Below are 21,724 nucleotides of genomic sequence, written 5' to 3' on the forward strand. Positions count from 1 at the left end.
AATTGGCTGTAAATATGTAGTAAAAGTTTACATATTGGGTTGCTATCAATAATTCATATTCCACTAAGTAAAGATTATTTTCCCATGGAGGAAATCTTCTGTGGCAGAAAAACTCTTCATTCAGCAGAAGAAGTCATAGAATCCAACCAATCATTCATACTATTCTGTATCTGAGCTCAAATTTATGGATTTGGTTTTATGGTTTTCACAGTGCCATCCCAAGAAGAGTTATCCCCTTTTAAGCCCATTGACTCTGACTTGGATGGGCATAACTCTGCTTAGGATGGTGCTGTTAGTCCATAAAGTAGAAACTGTATGATTTGTACTTCTTACATGTAAATCTTTAGTCTTGTTGAACTGGAATTTTCCTGTACAATATGACAGAGGGTGCATTTTAGAGAACACCTCTACCCAAGGTAAATGTGTACTATTTCCCCCCAAATAAGAAAGCATCGCTGGTATTAGTGAACACAGTATATCTAACTGCATGAGTTATGAAATAGCTATTTTAGTTTCAGTGTTACAGAAGGTTGGTATACAGGTCAAATCTGATTTTATTAAACTGACAGATTTTAGTTCCATTCATTTTAATGAAAACAAAATATACTGACCAGACAGGTACGTACTGTGTACTATAGCTCCATTATAAGGATTTAAAGAATAACAATTTCTAGAGGGTTTGGGCAGCGTAAGATTCAGAAATTTAAAAAAAGCTTTAAAAAGGGGGTGGGTTTTCAAATAACACACCATTCAATATAGCATTACTTCGTAGGTCTCTTTGAAACAGATAAATGAATCCTAGTTTTCATTCTTCTTTTTTAATTTCAGTGAGGAAGCTTTGGCTGCCATATAGAGAATTATAGTCTGCAGTACAAAGATGGCCAGATGGCAATTTATAGGCCAGATTTGGCCCTTGCAGCAACTTTATATGGTCCCAGGTGGTACTACCATATTTTAATCAAGGCAGGCTTTTTTGTTTTGCTTTGTTTTTTTTCTCTCTTCTGTAACAAATGAAGCACCATCTGTGCAAGTAATGAAATGTATTGCATTTTTACCCTGTGCAGATTCATGGAAATGCAAAGAATTGATAAAAAGTATTCTCTTGTTTATTTATTTATACATTTTTTTCTCAATGTGGACCCCAAAGCAGCTTACAACATCATTCTCCCTACCTCCATGTTTGCTTATCACAATTGCTTAACCATTAATGACTTCATATTATCTTGCATGTGCTCCATTGCAGTGTAGCCCGTACTTCTAGGTTATGCCTACTTGACCATTTTGAAAGGTATCAAGTTGCGCACCCCACACCACTGACTAGTGTTCTGGACAATAGTAGTCATAAGAACATAAGAAAGAGCCTGCTGGATCAGACCAGAGTCCATCTAGTGCAGCACTCTGCTACTCACAGTGGCCCACCAGATGCCTTGGGGAGCTCACATGAAGGATGTGAAAGCAGTGGCCTTTTGCTGCTGCTGCTGCTCCCGAGCTCCTGGTCTGCTAAGACATTTGCAATCTCAAATCAAGGAGGATCAAGATTGGTAGCTAAAGATCGACTTCTCCATAAACCTGTCCAAGCCCCTTTTAAAGCTATCCAGGTTAGTGGCCATCACCACCTCCTGTGGCAGCGTATTCCAAACACCAATCATGTGTTGCGTGAAGAAATGTTTCTTTATTAGTCCTAATTCTTCCTCCCAGCATTTTCAATGTATACCTCCTGGTTTTCATATTGTGAGAAAGAGAAAAAAAAAATATCTTTGTCAACATTTTCTACCCCAATGCATAATTTTATAGACTTCAATCATATCCTTCCTCAGACGTCTCCTCTCCAAACTAAAGAGTCCCAAACACTGCAGCCTCTCCTCATAAGGAAGGTGCTCCAATCCCTTAATCATCCTTGTTGCCCTTCTCTGTACTTTTTCTATCTCTTCAATATCCTTTTTGAGATGTGGTGACCAGAACTGAACCCAGTACTCCAAGTGCAATTGCACCACTGCTTTATATAAGGGCATGACAATCTTTGCAGTTTTATTATCAATTCCTTTCCTAATTATCCCCAGCATAGAGTTTGCCTTTTTCACAGCTGCCATGCATTGAGTTGACATTTCCATGGAACTATCTACTAAGACGCCCAAATCCCTTTCTTGGTCTGTGACTGATAGCACTGACCCCTGTAGTGTGTGAAGTTTGGATTTTTTGCCCCTATGTGCATCACTTTACATTTTGCTACATTGAACTGCATTTGCCATTTCTGAGCCCACTCACCTAATTTATAAAGGTCTGCTTGGAGGTCCTTGACAATGCAAACAATAGCATTTCTGCTTTCATATTATATATTGGATCATATTAATTTGATTATGCTATTTGAGTGAATGTAACAAAGAATCAAAGAAAATACTGTTCTTGATATAATACTTCAGTACCAACACTGCAACATCTAGGGGACATATTGGACATTACGTAACTCTGTGAACCAAAGATTTCCTTGGCCTTTCTAATATTAGAAGGGTCAGGCAAGGATGTCCATACATACGTTGTGAATAGGTCCCAGTTGTTTTGTTTTGCTATCCATGCTCAGTAGACAACATAAATTGCAGCTTTTCAGTCTTCTTACTCCAAAGCAGTCTCACTGATTCCTCTCACATCTGTGTGGCAACTTTCTGTACTTGGCTGTAAATCCAACTGAGCTAAAACTTCCATATTTACCAGTTTTGTGATTGTTCCCGTGAATATTGAAAAGTAATTTTTAAAGCATTCTTCAACACTTGTTGAGAACACTTGATTTTGAAATCTCTTATGTGCCAGTTTGTCTTTTACTGGTGGCCATCTTTAGTCTTGTTTGGTCGATTCCCCACTGAAAAAATGAATCTAGATACATCCAGGTTTGGAAAGATTTGGCACCTTTTGATCACAGTTTGATGGTCCCCACTGCAGCTTGTGGCCCCCAAATGATCCTTGTTCCCAGTAACAAAGCAGAAACACAGGACTCCCTACAGTTGGCGGATCGAACGCGTGATCTGCTCAGGTGCTTTCCTGGTTGGCTGCTGCATTGTGTTGGAGCAAGAATTGTTTTTTTTTTAATTTTTAACCTTGTGGATCCACATCTGTGCAAGCATGCGTAGAATGACTCTACGCGGAGACGAAAAATCAGGTGATTAAAGCAAAGCCCTGTTTCCACGCACCTCCATGTAGTCTGATCCATGTGGATACAATGTGTAGCACTGCTTGTATCACCTTCTACCGAGTCAATCAATCAAAACTGGCCCTATGTTGCTTTGTATCCACGTTGTATCCACTTTGTATCCACGTGGATCTCTGGTCCATGAAATTAAAAAAAGGCTGTGCACGCATCACACACAGCCCACTGCAGGGACGTAGGTATAAATTTTTTATGGGGGGGAGGTTCGGGGGTGGGGCCATGCCCCATCTGCCCCTGGGGGCATGGCCATGCCTCCCCAAGCCCTGCCCCTGGGTTCAGTGCTTATAAAAGCAGCTCTCCAAGGTCAGGGACAGCAGACTCCCCTGCTCCACCCTCCCCTGCCCCCCCACCAACTGGGCTTCCAGCTGGCAGCCCCTTCTGCCCTCCCCTCTGGGCAGAGATATAGCTAGGAAAAATGGAGCCCAGTGCAAAATCTGAGTTTTGCCCCCTCTCCCCCCGCCCCGGCAGCCACTGTGATGCTGGAATCCACCCCAAACAGCATCACTTTCAACAGTGTTTAAACTAGAAAGCCCAGCAGCAGGAAAAATGAATCCAGATTCACCCCCACCCCCAACTTCCCCACCGCTCCAGATTGCCCACGCATTTTTTGAAAAGGTCTACCTCCATGCAGGTTCTAAAATAACACGTGCTGAGCATGGGGGGGGGGGGAGGCGCCAGAAACAGGATGAATGCGTGTTTGGTGCTGGTGAAGTGGGGAGTTTTGCAGGAAACCTGGATATTTGGCATGATGAGCACACATCTAATCCTCAGTGGGGAATCAACCTTTGTCTTCCTTGTCCTTAATCCCACATGCTTTCATTGCTCTGATCAGCTGGGGTAACCCTATAATTGTTTTGTTTTGTTTCTAATAACATGTTATCTGGCATGAGAATATCACCCATAAAGAAAATCTTATTGTGTGTGCTAATTAAATAGTGAGGCCTTGTCTGTGTCTCAAATGAGGGTTTGCTGATGGAGATGAGAGGATTTTATAGAAATACCAATATACTCAAAAATTAGATGCACCATCACTCTACCATGATTTACAAGGACAACCTATAGGATCATCTAGTGCTCATGTAGATGCTCTACATTCAGGTGACTGAAGCAGCATGGCATGATTTGCTGAACTTTACAACCATGTTTGTAACATTACTACGTAAAAATAGTTTCTGAGGAAGTCAAGGTAATGTATAGACAACTTCTAACAGGGTTACTGTTAAGGGACACATTTCCTGAAAAGGCCAATTGTCCACATTATTGATCTCACCCTGCAATGTAAATATTCAGTGGAGTTTTTGATGTTCCAGGGTGTACTCTCAATTCATGTGGAGTGGTAGTAATGCCCATTCAGCAACCTTCATGAATTAAGTTTATACCATAGAATAATCCTCTAGGATATACAGGTATGCAGTGGGGAAATGAAGTGATTCCTCAGCAAAGCAAATACAGAAAGAGTTTCCTCAAAGACAAAAGTTTGACAACCATTAACTTAGCGAAGAAATATTTTCAGGGAAAGAAGTCTGCTGAAAATAGCTACATTTATAAATGCGAGAAAAGAAACCACAGATGTTTTAGCAATTCAACATTGCTACCACAAGACTTAACAATGTTATGCTAATAAATAAACGGAAAGCCATATAAATGAATAGGCAAGCACAAATTTACTATTTGTCTGGGCAACATTTATTCTGGTATACCCATTATATCTGGCCCATTAATCATGAAAGTGTACATTATTAGACAGCTGCAGTAAAACTAAATGACCAAATCATTACCAGAGACATTATTTTAAGGAATCCAATAAGGATCACACCATATTACAATAGATTGCTGAACTGGATGCTTTTATGACCTGGATGAAGGGCATGTATTGCTACAGTTTTTTCCCCCTGAGAGATTAGAGGTAAATGTTAATGTAGTGAATAGACAGTGTTACAAACACTGGTGATTTGCACAGCCTTGTGAAGAATATGTGCAAATATAAAACAGAAAATGTGTGAACTTTGATTTATTCTTTATCTTTATCTTTATTAACCTTTAATAGGCATAAAACTTTGATTTATTATACTTGTACAATGTTGCAGAAAATACACAAAGTTTCAGAAAGAGATTTTTAATTAATTACTAGGTCAACAGAAACCATTTTTTATTTAATCCTAGATGATTCATCAAATGGTAAAATCTGTTGGGGTTTAAGTTTATTCATATAACTCCTAATTGGTTTCCAGAAGATCCAACATTTATTTTAAACCACAACAAAAAAGACAAAATAGAAATGGATGGATGAACATACAGTCATTTCTGAAATAATCCAGTGTGATGTTTCCTTGATTTGTTCTGAGCTGAATTACTAAGCTACAGATACAGGGTTAAAACTTTGAAAAGTTCAGCTGCATTTTAATGAATTAACAGCTAACAAAAACCAATGACAATATAATGAGCACTGTAGCAGCTAGGAACAAATCCAGAAGGTCTGAATTAATTTTCAGCTCTAGCATTGCATTGGCTCAGAGATTCAGCTCCAGACACTGGATATGTTTCCCCATCTGGATCCAAAGGACTGGCCAGCCATTTCAATAGGGCCTGGAAGAGCATTGTAATACAGATGTGAATCCAAAGGCATGATTTGCTTGCATCAGGACACAAATGGAAGCCTGCTTGTATGCAAAGCTCTGTCTTCAGGATGGGGGCAATAAACATAGAACCTTTATGCAAGTTGACCTAACACTGAGCTTAGTGTTATACTTGCCACTTAACTCGCAGCTGAGTGTACATCAAAAAAGTCACATTTCTCAAAGCTTTTGTCTACAAGTATGGGGACTAGAAACTTTTCTCAGTTTGATAGATGAATTATCAACTGCAAGTTTTATAAATACTTCTTGGTCCAGAATTCACACTTTGGTTACAATCACAAGGATCTATATGCACTGACAGTTTGTATGTATAGCACAAGAAGAAAAGTGGAATCTTGGACAATCTGCTCCAAGAAGCAGTGTGGTACAGTGGTTAAGAGCCGGTGGACTCTAATCTGGAGAACCTGGTTTGATTCCCCGCTCCTCCACATGAGCGGCAGAGTCTTATCTGGTGAATCAAATTTGTTTCCCCATTCCTACATTCCCACTGGGTGACCATGGGTTAGTCACAGTTCTTCAGAACTCACTCAGCCCCACCAATCTCACAAAGTGTCTGTTGTGGGGAGAGGAAGGGAAAGGAATTTCTAAGCCCTTTTGAGTCTCCTTATAGGATACTCTTCTTCTTCTCCCTGTTTGACTTGCCACTCAGTAGGGTACTGACACCTCCCCTCTTTAATAAGCTGCTGCAGCTGGATGGCAAGCTAGAGGTAGAAAAGGGAAGGAGGCTGGCTTAACTTCCACCTTCATACTGTGAACTAGTTTGTTTCCTGGCCTCCACTCTGCCTTTCAAGGCACCGTAGAATACCTTTGGTCATCTGGTCCAGACTGAAAGGTGGAATAAAATTTGAGTGAGCAAATAAATAGTGTCCTGCATTTCTTGATTGGCATAAGCTTTGTTCTCATGTTACAGTGAATGCACATATAATCTATTGTCGAAGGCTTTCACGGCTGGATTCAACTGGTTCTGGTGGGTTTTCCGGGCTGTGTGGTCGTGGTTACACAGTGTGTAACAGGCTTCCCTCTGTGATACACCTCTGAAGATGCCAGCCACAGATGCACGCGAAACGTTAGGAACAAGATCCACCAGACCACGGCCACACAGCCCGGAAAACCCACCAGAACCAGCACATATAATCCATGAAAAATGTACACTTGATTTTCCACAGAACACACATTAAGTAATTTTCTACCCCTTTTCAGTCATGTTTTACTACATATATAAAGACAATGCAGTATATGAAATACCCCCGTCTGCATATTTTCAACTCAGTGCTTGTGAAAAAGAACCCTGGAAAATCAGGGTCTGGTACACACATGTCAAGGCTGAAATATGTTTGTTGCTGTTTGCAGACAAAACACTGATCACACATCTGAGGAGGGTCCAGTCAAGCACATTTTTCCCCATATGCATGGAAAAAATAACTGAAACAGGGTTTGTGTTACATTTGACACATGTACAGCTGCATGTGTGAGTTCATTAATCTAAGAACTGTTCTGTTTTATTTTTAAAGTGAACATATTTATGCTGTTCCTTACAAATAAGATGTGTGCATGTACATGCAGGATGCATATACATTTACTCTAAAGAATGAACAGAGATATTGTGCACATGGGGACTTGGATGCTGTATGTCCACTGAACAGACCAGAGGACCTGCAGTTTCTGTGCAATAGTGTTCTGGTGTTTTGCTCCATGCCTAACACATTACTAGCCTCTTAGGAACACAGAAAGCAGAATAGTTCCCCTTGTCTAGAGGTCAGAGCTGTGCTGACAGATTTATGACCCATTCATAAGCCTCCTGTGATCCTCTCCATTCAGAGATTATGAGTACAGTGCATTGAAAGGACTGTCATAAGATTCCATTAAATTGCTAGCATGGCTTTAATTAAGCATTTATCATTAATGCAGTAAAATTGCTGCATGAATATGCCATGGTGTCTCTCTTACACCACACCTAACTCTTTTGGGTAGGATCTACATATATTCATCTCCAGAATAAAGTTAATTTTGTAGTTCCAGCTTAGCACATTTAACTGAAAAGCTGCAGCCTACACAATCCTTTGAAATGTATAACTCCACTTCTGTATTGACTGTGCCCATTTATGAAAAGCCAGTTTGCCAACTTTAAAATACCTTCTGTGAATGTTGTAAAATAACACACTTATCATTTGAAGCTTGCATATTTCTTGATACTTTTCCAGGTTGTTGTGTCTTTCAAAATAGATATATATGAAATGTTTGCTCCAGCCAGTCTCTCTCTCTCTTCTGTTTCTCTCTGTCTCTCTTTCTCTCTTTCTCTCTCTCTGTGAGGTTCACATGTTGACTGAGTTAAAGATTCCATAATAACTGTTTGGCATACCCTACAGGCAAAGGTCCAGAAACCCTTTTTGCTGGCTATAACCTCAATGACAATGAGTGGCACACAGTACGTGTGGTTCGGCGAGGAAAAAGCTTAAAGTTAATGGTGGATGACCAACAAGCCATGACAGGTAATAATAATAGTGAATCTGGATTTGTCTGATCTTAATTCAGTCCATGCAGAAATACTGTGATTTGGCTTACCTGCCTGCATGTCTTAGCGGGGATGAATAGCCAGAAGGATGTTGGGCTACCATTGACTAAGGTGCTCTGATTGTCAGGGCTACTGTGGTTCCTATTGGCAGTTTGTCTGAGACAATGACAGATTATGTCCATACAATGATCCCCTTCCAACCACCCTAAGTTCCTGGTGGCTTTGAAGTCAGTGAGGATGCACAAACACCTTCAGGGCCTGTTTGTAAATAATCTGGGATATTAAATGGATCTGGTATGTCTGAGTAACTTCCAAACAAAAGCCTGCACACTCAGCTTGTGCAAATCAGAGTTGTACAATACAACTTAAGGACATTCCTCCATCTGCAGCACTACCATGTTTATTTCACCAAACATGTGCACAGGCCTGTTCCCAATATCACTGAACTTAAGGTCCAGGCTTGGTGTACCAAGATGGGTCACTGAAATCATTACCATGACATGTCCTTTGTGACCTAGACTTGTGTTTAGGGAATCAGAGCTTTGAGCACTATCTCCAAAGCCTGGAAACTCCAATGGATTCTCCCAAATCCTAAAAAGATGATAATCAAATGCCTACCACAATTAAGTTATTTCTATACATACAAAAAAAAAAGTTGCTTAAAAAGTGAACCAAAAAAATTCTCCATACTTATTACACAGAAGAATATTTTGTCCTTGCATTATGCAGGCTGTAGAACCATTCCCATATAAAAATGCAGAATATTGAATAAGTCAAAGCATACAAACAGTAGCTTACTAGGACTGTTCCCCCTTAATTTGCAAAGATATCTTCAAAATTTGTCGTTATTTAAAGCAGTTGTGTTTTTGTAGACTTTAGGTGAGTTTCAGAATGTGTAATGACCAAAATACAAATTTATCTGATTCTCCCCCTTCTGTGGAAACAGTAGAGAATAAATATTTAGAAGCTGTGATTGAATACTTGTTGAAGTTCCAGCATACTGAGTCAGGTTTTAGTTGATCAAACATAGTTTTATATCAAAATATTAATGCAAAAATGTTCTCAATTTTGGAACAGAATTTTCAAACAGTAAAAAAAAGATAGGGCACTTGTAAGGAGATGGAAGTTATAGGAAATATTATATGGCACCGCTTTCCCCTGCATTTCTTTACTGCATTAGTGTTACAATCTAAACATGTGACCGGGATCTGTATGTGTTTTTTTATGACAGGCGGTTCTATGTTTGGGTGTCTCAATAATGGAATTCCATTTTGACACACGTGTCCAAGGTGTATATGATGTTGAAAAACATCCTGTTCTGTTATTGCTCTTCAGTTCTAAAAACTGTCACTCTCAAACATAAGCTGCCAGGATATTACATTATGAAGGCGCGAGAGAGAGAAAATCACATTCTGACAGACTTTAACCTAATTCAGATACTTTGAGGCCCCCATGTGGTAGCCTGCTGGAATATGCAGGGGCACAAGCATGTTTCTGGCCTGGGCATGATTTCAAGAAGCCATTGATCAAATGAAATAGCACCTCCATATGGGGCTTGTAAATATGGTCACTGCAATTTACTCAAGCATGGCAGACCTTTTGTTAAAGTACTGCATTGATGCAAAGTGTGGTAGCTTTATCTATAGATTACATTTTAAAATTCCAGGCAATTCAATTGAAATCCTCTTGCCAGACTTCAAGGTATGTGGAAACCACACCAGGCTTACTTTCTGTTGGATACAGGTGGCCATGAAGGGGCCATGAAGGAGGAACATGGTAGTGTCTCCTTTCTATCTAGTTCTATATAGTGAAGGGGGCATAGTGAAGGAGGAGCCCTTTTCCAGGGCTGTTTTAGTTTCCCAGTCTGCCCTTGTATGTAGTCTAATACTGAGGTAAATTTTGTGTTCTGTGTATTGTACCCCATTCAAAAAAGCTTTCTTCAGAATGGAAGCTACCCCATAAGAATGAATTAAATGATCTGAAATGACTAAACATAAAATTTCAATTTGAATATGAATCAAAACCATTTTTAAACACTTCTTCCTCAGATGAATTCATGCCGAAGAGTAGTTCAGCCTTGAACATTTGCTCTGCTTTGCCAGGGAGTGTTTCCATCATCTCCTATTCACATGCAAGCATTTTATTCTCTATTTATTCCCTAATTTGTTTATGTTTCAGTGCCATTTAAAAAACAACAACAACTGGGTTTTCTTCCTAGGAATAGTAACTGCAACTGTACATTAATGGGCTGTTCTGCATAGCCAATCAGATTTGGCTATGCAGTGATGTCCCGAAGCCAACTGAGAGTGAGGGAAATGTTTTTTTGATCAGCATCATTTCCCATACTCTGAATGGGAAAACACTTTCACCTTCTTTCAGAGTATCCTAACCTGGTTTTTAAAAAGGAATATTTTTCATCACTGACAAGAGTTTCTACAAAAACTCCTCTCCACATGACTTGTGCTAATATAAAGTTCACAGAATTGCATTCATTTTTTTTCATGAAAAGGGAAATTCTTGGAGATTTTGGAATGGAGTCTAAGGAGGGTGGTGTTTGGGCAAAGGAGAGACAATGGGGTATAATGTCACAGATTCCACTGTCCAGAGTGATCATTTTCTCCAAGTGAGTTGATCTCTATCGGCTGGAGATCAGTTGTAATGGTGGGAGATCTCTAGCTACCACCTGGAGGCTGGTAACACTTAGTCTTTACAGATTAGAAAACAGTCCTAGAATAACATTTGCAGTTTTTCTATTCTTACTACCGTACTAAGAGTACACTTAAATACAATTACAAAAACACCACCAAGAGAGTTCAGCATTCCCTATCCTGCACAACAGCTCACAGAAGAACTGACAAAAAGGAGGCCCCATACAGCAACAGTTAGAAAAATTAAAGCTTCCTTGAAATGTGTGTGTGGAGGGGGATGTTCATGCTTAATTGTGTGCCAGATGTATTATCTTAATGACTATAAACACTCAGGATAAAATTCAGGTGCTGTGAATAGTCAGCTTAGATTGACAGGAGACATGAGTAAGACGGAGTTCACATGAGGCCCTACAATGGCTTCCCACCAGCATATATGATGCCGGTGAAGCCCCAGGACCATTCACACGCTGAGGTGAAAACGGCCCCAGAACGGCCACGGCCTGGGGAGGTGCCTCTGCATGGAGAGACTGCCATTTTCTTTCCCCACACTTACCTTCTTTCCAGTGGTAGGATTTAAATAATTTAACAGCCGGTTCCAGTGATGAGATTCAAATAATTTAACAACTGGTTGTTTACAAGCCCCATTTTAACAACCGGTTCTGCCGAAATGGTGCGAACCTGCTGAATCCCACCATTGCTTCTCTCCCTGCGGAGCTCCACGGGGACAGGGTGGCATGCCCATGCTGCCCTCCAACCCCTGGGAGTCAAAGAGCAGTGTGGGTATGCCTCCCTGCTCCTGCAGAGCTCTGCAGGGAGAGAAGGTAAGTATGGGAGGAAATGGAAGCGCCATTCCAATGCTGTTTGCCTGGCGCCAGCTGGGAAACTAGGCAGGGAATCAGTGTTTCCACCCTGGAGGGGGGATGCATGGCACTGCCTCGATGCAGAGGCAACAGCTGTGTGAACAGCACCGCTGGAACGGTGTTTTTACCATTCCAGGGGTGCTGTTTTTTGCCTGTGCAGACTCCACCTAAGAGTAGGCAAATATGAGGACTGTAGAAGTTAGAAGCATAGTGCCCATACTTGAGTTAAGACCATTAAACATCATAGTGCCCATTCCAGATTGGGAAATTCTTGGAGATTTTGGAATGGAGTCTAAGGAGGGTGGTGTTTGGGCAAAGGAGAGACAATGGGGTATAATGTCACAGATTCCACTGTCCAGAGTGATCATTTTCTCCAAGTGAGTTGATCTCTATCGGCTGGAGATCAGTTGTAATGGTGGGAGATCTCTAGCTACCACCTGGAGGCTGGTAACACTTAGTCTTTACAGATATTTAACCCACATTTAATCTCACTTCAAAACCCATTTTTAATTATTTATCTCTTCTATCCCACTACATTTGGCCACTCAAGCTCAGCATTTGTGCTCTAAGATATCGTTCAGTGAGCACCTCTCAGGAGCAGGAGATTTTCAGCAAACATGCCTAAATGTATGTTTCCCCAGAAATCCCAGCTAATGTCAGCTCATCTTTGCCTTAGAAAACTGATTAAAAACTTCTTCCACTGGGCATTTACAACATCATTCCAGAGGATTCAGTGATACTTATGGGAGTGAATATAATAATATAGTGATAGCACTCAGGATTGCAACCTTAATGTCCTTTAAGGGCTTTTAATTAGAATATTTTTATGTTATTCAGAGTGTTAGTTGAAAATGAAAAAAACACACACACCGAAACCTTTAGAAACACAAACTAACTATTAGATACAAGCTGCATAAAAACTATCCATAAAACTGAGCCTACATTTTAAAAGCTAGTAATATAACCCCCTAATTAAAATTCTGCCAAGTGAGCCTCAAAGAGGAGGGTATTTGAAAGGTTACCGCAGAAACTGCCTGGTGTATGGTCCCCAGCCTCCTCCCCCTGAAAGACAGCAGGCCTTGAGAGGCTGATATTAACTGGCAGGCTGGACAGTATGAACAAGATATTCCTTCAAGTATTATGCCCCATAATTTTAGGAATTTGGGGTGCTTTTTTAATTAACTGAGATTTCCCTTAAATTGCGGGTTTCTGATTTTTATCTCTGGTTTCTATATGATAGTTTTATAACTTGGTTTATTGTCACACTTCCTTTTATCATGCATTATTGTTATTTTATGTGGTTTTGTTTTTTGTAATCTACTTTGAGTATTCTTTCAATCTAAAATGGTACATAAATATTCCAAATACATAGTCACCATTAAGCATCACTCTGGGTCCACATGGTCTGATGATGCTACTTGTTCTGTTCTGAAGCTTTCACTGCCATCTGACATGAAAACTCAGATGATAAAGGCAGGAGGGAGGAACAAACTTGTATAAGCAAGCATTAGAACCAGTTTTAAGTTTTTGTCTTAACATTAATTTCCCCAAACTCATTTTCTCTTTAAGGTCAAATGGCTGGGGATCACACAAGACTGGAATTTCATAACATAGAGACGGGAATCATAACAGAACGCCGTTATTTGTCCTCGGTCCCTTCCAACTTCATCGGCCATCTGCAAAGTCTCACCTTTAATGGCATGGCATACATTGACTTGTGTAAAAATGGGGACATTGATTACTGTGAACTAAATGCCCGGTTTGGCTTCAGGAACATCATAGCTGATCCAGTCACCTTTAAGACGAAAGCCAGCTACATCGCTCTTGCCACATTGCAAGCCTACACCTCTATGCACCTGTTCTTCCAGTTCAAAACAACATCATTTGATGGGTTAATACTCTACAACAGTGGGGATGGAAACGACTTTATCGTGGTTGAGTTAGTAAAAGGGTATGCATACAGTTCAAGTACAGTCAAAGTAGAGAGTCATGTTTGAGGTCTGAGGGAATGCACAGTAAACTGTATGAGATGGGGAAGAGACATCTCATTCTCTCTGGTTGTTGTGAGCCAACAGATTAGCCATGTTGTGAGCCAACACTTTAGGCATGACTGATGTACTGAGGTCCTAAGTTAAATGACTTGGAATATGTATTGGGGATATCTGAAAGTAAGAATGTGAGAGAGAAGGAGAAGTTAGTTTTCCTTACCAAAAATTCCTGACAATGATAGTATATAAATCAGGTGTCAGTGACATTGCACAGAATTTACAGTATTTGTTAAAGTGTTCTGTTCTGAAGCTGATGGTGTAAAATGAACTTCAAGCTAGGGGTGGGCAATTTAAAAAAACCCAGTAATTTTCAGGTTCAGGTTTACTAGACCCAGAAATTTTCAAAAACCTTTTTGGATTTTCCAGAAAGGTTCAAGTTGTTAAACCTGTACCCAAAATATGCCTACCTCTGAGACTCACGTGGAGTTTAGAGGGAGGCAGGGTTGAATGCTGAGCCTGGCCGAGCCCAGTGTTCAACTGTAGGCTTGGCCTGGCTGGGTCCAGTTTTATACACCTGGCTCTGTCCCCAGAAGATCCACCTGATTTCAGATGTGGAGCTTCAGAGATGGAGCCAGCCGTATAAAGCTGGACCAGCTGAGCCGAGCCCACAGTTCAATGCTGAGCTTGCCCTGGCTGTATCCTGCTTTAAACTGCAGTCTATAGCTAGACTCAGCCAAACTGAGCTCAACATTGAACTGTGTCTTTGGGTCCAACATGCAATTTTTGAGGGGGAGGGGGGTTTTCTATTAAAAAAAAAAAAGTCCAAAGTGGCCTGAAAAATGCTGGGAAAAAAATGGCATTTTTAAGGTCCTGCTTATTTGACTCCCTTTTATTGCTGCCTTTTTTCAGGAGAAAAAACCTGAAAAATACTGTCAAGGTATTTTTTCCAGGAGGGGGTATTCTTATCAGATTATTTGCCTACCTCTACTTAGAACTGTACTTTTCTTGGATAGTTCAGCAATGAAAATTAAATGCAACATTCTGCTTCTCTGTATGAAAAATTGCCATTTAAAAAAATCTGAATCAGGAAATTGATGCTCTCTTTTGAATCTACTGTCTGAAGTGCAGCCAGCAAAAGCCAGTGTGGTATAGTGGTTAATAGCAGTGTACTCTGATCTGTAGAACCATGTTTGATTCCTTACTCCACCACATGAAGTCTGCTTGGACTAGTCCACTGGCAGAACTAGGGAGGGCAGAAGGGGCAGATGACCCAGGCACCATTCGCCTGGGCCACATGTGGGATGCATTTTGACCCCCTGCCTCTGCTCCCTCTCCTCCTTCAGCCCTCAGCTGAACTTCCCCTCACCAAACTTCCCTCCCCTCCCGTGGAACTCTCCCCGCTGGCATGCCACCACCACAAAAAACAACAACACTAAAACAAACCTTTTTCCTTTTCTGAGTAGTGTCAGCCAGCAACACACTGGGGGTGGGGTTAAGGCCAGGGAAACGTCCATCCCCAGTCTGTTGCCAACTGGCACTGCTTGGAGGATGAAAAGTTTTTTTGTGGGGATGGCAGAGGTCAGTGGGAATTTGGTCGCCCTGGATGCCATTTTGTGGTGGTACATCTCTGGACTAGTCAGCAGCCCCACCTACCTTGCATAGTATCCATTTTGGGGAGAGAAGGGAAGGAGTTTGTGAGCTGCTTTGAAACTCCTTACAGGAGAGAAAGGTGGAGGTATAAATTCAAACTCTTCTTCTCCCATCCCAGCTTTGGAATAATGAAGGATGGTGTACAGGATGAATATCACCCTGGTTTAAGTGTTAGAACATAATCTGCCATTCAGATTTGTTCAGGAATCCATATCCCTGGTTCTTCTCTTCAAAGAACTCTATGAAGGAAGCTTAATAACTTTCAAAAGAAAATTCATAGCACCTTTAGGAAACTATTATCTCTTCAGGTTTCTTTGGGGAAGTTAAGCTAAACCTATGGCAGGTAAGCTATAACAGACACTATTCTGTGGGGTACATACATCCTAAAGGGATAGAAAATGTGGGTCTTTGGGTAGAACAGGGGTCAGCAACCTTTACCAAAGAGCCATTTGGACCCGTTTTCCATGGCCCCAAAGATCTACCGAGCCAGAGAGGCAGCTCCATGTGGAGCTGCCTCCGGTTCGGCCCCTCCACTCACCTTTCCTTCCAGCACTGCTCTGGAGGGCTGGAGGGACATGCCCACACTACTCTCCGACCTCCAGGCCATGCGGAGCCATGGTATAAGGCTGAAAGAGCCGCGGGTTATAGACCCCTGTGGTAGAACATTACCCTAGGTTAGTGCTGGAGAAATTGTTGCAGATACAAGTGAGAGTTGAAGACTTTGGTTGACAAAGCACTGCGGGAAGATCTTCTGAATATTCCAATGCTTTAAAGGAAAACTATGTTTGGATACTTTTTGTATATGTATAAAGTAGGAGTTGGTGGGGAAGCAGCCTGTCTGCTATTTCTTTTGAGAGGACTTGAAGCCTTCCCTCCAGTTTGGCTTCCTTGTCAGAAATTAGATGCTTGGAAATTATATTTAAAGCAATGGAACCCAGCAAAGATGAAAAGGAAATAGGCTCTATTTTCCATAAAGAGGTGAAAGGAGGAGCGTCAGTTTTCCCCATATACTTTGTCATGTAATTCCTTTTTTGTTGTTGTTGTTAAGGAAAGCACATGGGTGAGGGAAACTAAGCCACCCCTGCCCTATATAAGAACCAGACAGATGTAAATACATACTACCACATCTAGCTTGTCATGTTTAAATAAAATATAGAAATGGGATTGTGACTGTTTCATCCAGCTTCCCATTTAACATTATTAAGCTCTCCTATTTTTATTCTCACTCTTTGTAGGTATTTACACTATGTGTTTGATCTGGGCAATGGTGCCAATCTGATCAAGGGAAGTTCCAATAAGCCTCTGAATGACAACCAGTGGCACAATGTGATGATATCACGAGATACCAACAACCTCCATACAGTGAAGATTGACACAAAAATCACAACACAGAGCACAGCGGGAGCAAGAAACTTAGATCTGAAAAGTAAGTTATAATATTATACACCAAAATAGTTCTACTAAACCTTTCATTTTAGTGAGTGATATAACAGTGTGTTTATCTGTTGCCTCCAGCTTCACAATATTTGCAAGCATGCAAACTTCACAGGGTTCACCAAAGGTGTTATAGATATTGAAAAGTTATTCATTCTAGCTTGTGGTTATTCATGGTAGCCTGAGGCCTTCCTGCACAATATTGATTTGAGACAAAAAGCTTGATTTTGAATGGCTTGGCTCACGTGACTACAAACAATGGTCCTTTCTGCACATCAGAAAGAAAACATCCTGCAGATGTTTTAAAAAGGTCTGGGGTTTTTTTTTTGGTGCTCCTGTAGCATGGAGAACACAAGTGTTGCCAGCCAGAACTGTGCTTTTCTCCCGCCTGCTGGCCGACAGAGTTCTAGTCAATTTCAGAGTTGTGTTTGCCATTTTGTGTGCTGCTGCAGAGATTCTCCTGCCTCTGCCAGTTGGTGAAGGTTTTCCATGGAGGTTTCTTCTGCTTGAAACTCATTCATGTGCAATTTCCATGTAAAAGGTAGATAGCATTTGTTTTGCCTAGTGATCCAGCACACGACATTTTTCCTTTTTGTTTTGTTTTGAGGGCAATGGCTGTGAAGCTTCAATGATACAAATATGCACATATCGCAGCTTCTCTAATTGTGATGTTGTAGCTTTGCAGACATCCCCCTCAAAATAAAAAAGAAAAAAACAACACATTACTAGGCAATGTAATGGATTTCTAGGCAAAACAAAGTATTCATCTACTTTTTACACAAAAATTGAGCACAGATGAGCTGCAAGCAGAGGAAACCTCTGTGGAGAACTTTCATGGCGAATCTTTGCTGCAGCATACAAAATGGCAGGTGCAAGTGAAAGGAAGAGGTTTGGGTGCAAGAAATAAAGTGTTTCCTAACTGCTTATGTTCACTCTGCAGATAGGAAAAGTCTTCCACCCAGACTGGGGGGAAAAGATAGTTCAGTGATTTTTGGAAAACCCAGATTGAGAGAAATAAAATACTTTGAAGACATTTTGGGAGAGAAGGCTGTGCAAATTTCTTCCCCAAAATACTTTTTAAAATGTCCCCAAGATGGTTTATTTCTGCTGTGTGGAAATCACCAATGAAACGACACTGGTTTGTCCCGCTCAATTGAAATAAGATACCCTGAGGATGAAAAAAAAAGGCGTCCTGGGAAAACACTCCACACAGCCTTTTCCCCAAAATGTTCTTAGGATGTCTTATTTCAGTGCAAAATGTCTTTTTAAAAAACACTTCAAAGTGCACCTTTTACCCCTACGCCTGGCTGTGTGGAATGCAGAGCTCAGGGGGCATCTTATGTTTCCCATCTGATCTCTGTTCAGTTTCACCGTCAGCTTGCACCCAACACTTTGTGAGCAGCTGAAGGGATTCTCCCTGCCTCCATCTGCTGAAAGTCGCCCCAGGATGTTTGCTCTGCAGGCTCCAGTCCTGGGTACCTTTTCAGTTCAAAAAATACATAGCTAGTTCTGTTGATTCTGTTGTACTCAGCTGGTTCTGCTGATTCTGGCAATATATAGTTTTACTTAAAAGAAAAAAATTTTTGAAGAGCTATTTTTGTCGATACACAGACACACGTAAAACAATCTTAGCTGCTCAGACAAAGGGTCTGCGGGCCATTGAAAAGCATTGGATTGACCTGCCCTCCATAGACCAACTCAGTTTTCTTATTTTCCTGTGCAGTAAGAGCCACCTCCTCCCCTGGCCCCCCATCAGCCTTTGGAGGGCAGGTCAACTCAATGCTTTTCAATGGCTGCAGACCCATCTTCTCAGCAGCTAAGATTTTCTTGTGTGTGTCTGCATAGTTAAGAAGATAGCTCCTAAAAAAAATTCTGGGGATGATGTAATAAGCATGTTTGTTTATTTGACTGATACATATGTTTCTCTGACTAAGGGGTTTTCCAATTTACAACCATATATATATATATTTCAGTTAAGTTAAAATCGTTATATCCTACTGGTTTCAATGACACCAAGTTTCCAAGTGTTGTACTCTGTATAGAGAAGAATAAACACTCCATAGAACAATAACAGTGCTGAACAGAAGGATTAAGTGCTGAACAGAAATCTGTATCTTGGGCATATTCAAATAAGAGAACTACCTTATATTCATTTTCCAGAAGTATGGGCCTCTTGCATACTATACATTGCTAGTATATATTATGCATACCAATGTATAATTCTCTCATCACTAACTACTACAATAAATTGTCTTCATCATGTGCCAGCAACATTCTTCAAGTGAGAAGAGTGCTCAGTCTTACACTGAAAAATTCATCCAGTGTGTGCATGACACTTGAGAATATATCAAATGGTATGCAGTTTTTTTTCTGAATCTGCCATCAATTGGCAAAAGCTAGGATATTCCAATACAGCCTTAACACTCCATCCTCTTTTAATTTCTGGTTTTGCTTCTACCCTACCCAACCAGCTTCTGAGTGATAAAAATCTGACATTGACAATTATTTCACATTTATAAGAAGTTCTTTATGCTTATGTCACTGTAAATTACCCATGTGATCAAAAACATGACTGTAAACATACTGCTTCATTGTCACTGATTTCAATGTTAGAAAACATTAAATACTATCATTTCAAGCAGTGTTCAGTTGTACTATGTGTGTGCCAGCTAATTATAAAAAAATAGCATTTTCAGAGAACCTGAATGTTAGCATTATTGAAAATGGGGTGTTGTGGGTTTCCCGGGTTGTATTGCCATGTTCCAGTAGTATTTTCTCCTGATGGTTCGCCTGCATCTGTGACTGGCTTCTTCAGAGGATTGAAAGATGCCAGCCACAGATGCAGGCAAAACGTCAGGAGAAAATGCTACTGGAACACAGCCATACAGCCCAGAAACCCCATAACACATCAGTGATTCCGGTCATGAAAGCCTTCAACAATACAGGTGTTGAAAATGCTTGTAGCAGAACAGAATGAAGATTGTTTCATCCATTTAGGAAATGTTGGGATGCTATATTCTGGCAGGTTGAGGATTCCTTGCATCTTGTGCTAGATTCAGCTTCAGCGCCCTGTCTTCCATCTTCATTTAGTGCTTTGGTTCACAGCTCTTTTGCTGAAGACATTTATAATTACCTTGTGTAAAACACAAGTCTGCATAGTTGTCATCCTTAACTACACTACAAATCAAATATCATTTTACTATGAACTTATTGTACACCCAGGATGTAAAATGAGATTCTGCACAAGCTCAAAAGCAGGTTTAGTCTAAAAAGAAAGGGGTAATCTTGAAGATTCCAGAGATCCCTCCCCCCAATATATTCTTCAGTGATGTTTGTAATGACAGACACAGTTCCAGACTTGGCTGAGAGGACTTTGCCCATCAGTACTTGTACTGACTGGGGCCTTTCTTAGTAAAGAAAATGATGTATTTAGATCATAGAGCTATCATGAATGGGTCATATCTTTCATGACTAAACAAAGTAAAGGTATTTGTATCAGAATCTGCCTTTCGAGACTCATTTGAATCTTTGCAAGGTTGTTACTGCTGATAAGTCTCTAAGAATTCTGATTAGGCTTCAGTGATTGTGGAGATGGTTCAAGCAGCAAAAGAGTTCAGAATTATGCTTAGAAAGAACTTAAGTACACACATGCACACACGAAACTGTAACCAGGCAATCAGCCCATCAAGGACAGTATTGTTTGCTTTGACTGGCAGTGGCTTTCCATCATCTCAGGTTTATATCACCTGATCCTTTTTTAACTGGATGTTACAAAAAGTGAATCCGGGACCATCTGCATTCAAAGCAGAAAATGTCCCACTGAGTGACATCCTCACTCCATTATGCAGAAGGAGGACGGGTACAATCCTTCTTCACATTAAAAAAACTGTCTAGAAAAAGACCAGGTGAACTCTTGGCCCCAACGATGACAATATCCCCTACTCTTTATAAGTTCACTCTGAAAATGTTTTATGTTTTACTCGAGAGCTGTGAATTCAGACTAAGGTGTCTATATTTTAGGTGGAGCCTGGATTACTCTTGCAATTACCTTATCTGCAGATGACAGAGATCAGTTCCCCTGAAGGAAATGGCATCTGTACAGCATCACATCCCTGTTGAACCCTCCCCCTCCCCCCAAAAAACAATGCCCTCCCCAGGCTCTGCCTTGAAGTCTCCATGAATTTTACAACACAGATTTGGCAGACCTGATTTAGACTGATGAGTGCCAATGTTGGGTACAGTATACAGTACACTTAGATTGTTAAGGTAACTAGCAGTAGTGTGAAGATTTGCTGTTGGGTTGAGATAAAGGTAGAAAGGAAATCAAGACTTCATTGATTGATCACATTTCTATTGTGCTGTTCATTTATGAACTCAGAACAAGTTACTGGTGGCTCTGAAGGGTCACAGATGAGAGGCAGATCATAGCTCAGCCAGAGCAAGCTGAATCCTGGTACCACTGAGTTTTTTTCATCTATTGAAATTCCCCCTTCTTGTTGCACTCCTTTTAGCCTTAGAAGACAACTGGGGGCAGGGGGGATGATTCTGATCTCATGCCCAACTCTTTCTCTCTTCTTTTTGAGGCATAGGATAAGCCATTTCAATAAGTGAAAATGTGTAAGCATGGAAATGTTAAACCTCTCTTGTCCCTCTGTGATGCTGGTCGGAAGAGAGATGGCATGTATCTGACATTTCCTCTTTAATACCACCGAGAATATTCATCTATGGATCTCCCAGACAGTCTTAACTGCTTTGACAGCGAGACAGTTTCCAATCCAGACATTAAACAGGTTAGAC

At 40.7% G+C, this 21,724-nt stretch overlaps 1 protein-coding gene across 31 annotated transcripts in view; it reads left to right on the forward strand.

Annotated features, from left to right (window-relative positions):
* NRXN1 (neurexin 1) overlaps positions 1 to 21,724 on the forward strand; it is a 1,129,265-nt gene that overhangs the window by 555,222 nt on the left and 552,319 nt on the right. For all 31 annotated transcript variants that reach the window (XM_048518867.1, XM_048518884.1, XM_048519026.1 and 28 more), the window contains 3 exons: positions 8,202 to 8,324; positions 13,425 to 13,806; positions 16,729 to 16,919. In XM_048518867.1, the coding sequence (XP_048374824.1) occupies positions 8,202 to 8,324; positions 13,425 to 13,806; positions 16,729 to 16,919 (696 nt within the window). The remainder of the gene's footprint in view (positions 1 to 8,201; positions 8,325 to 13,424; positions 13,807 to 16,728; positions 16,920 to 21,724) is intronic.

Source organism: Sphaerodactylus townsendi, linkage group LG01 (assembly GCF_021028975.2).
Source record: "Sphaerodactylus townsendi isolate TG3544 linkage group LG01, MPM_Stown_v2.3, whole genome shotgun sequence".
Lineage (NCBI taxonomy): Eukaryota > Metazoa > Chordata > Lepidosauria > Squamata > Sphaerodactylidae > Sphaerodactylus > Sphaerodactylus townsendi.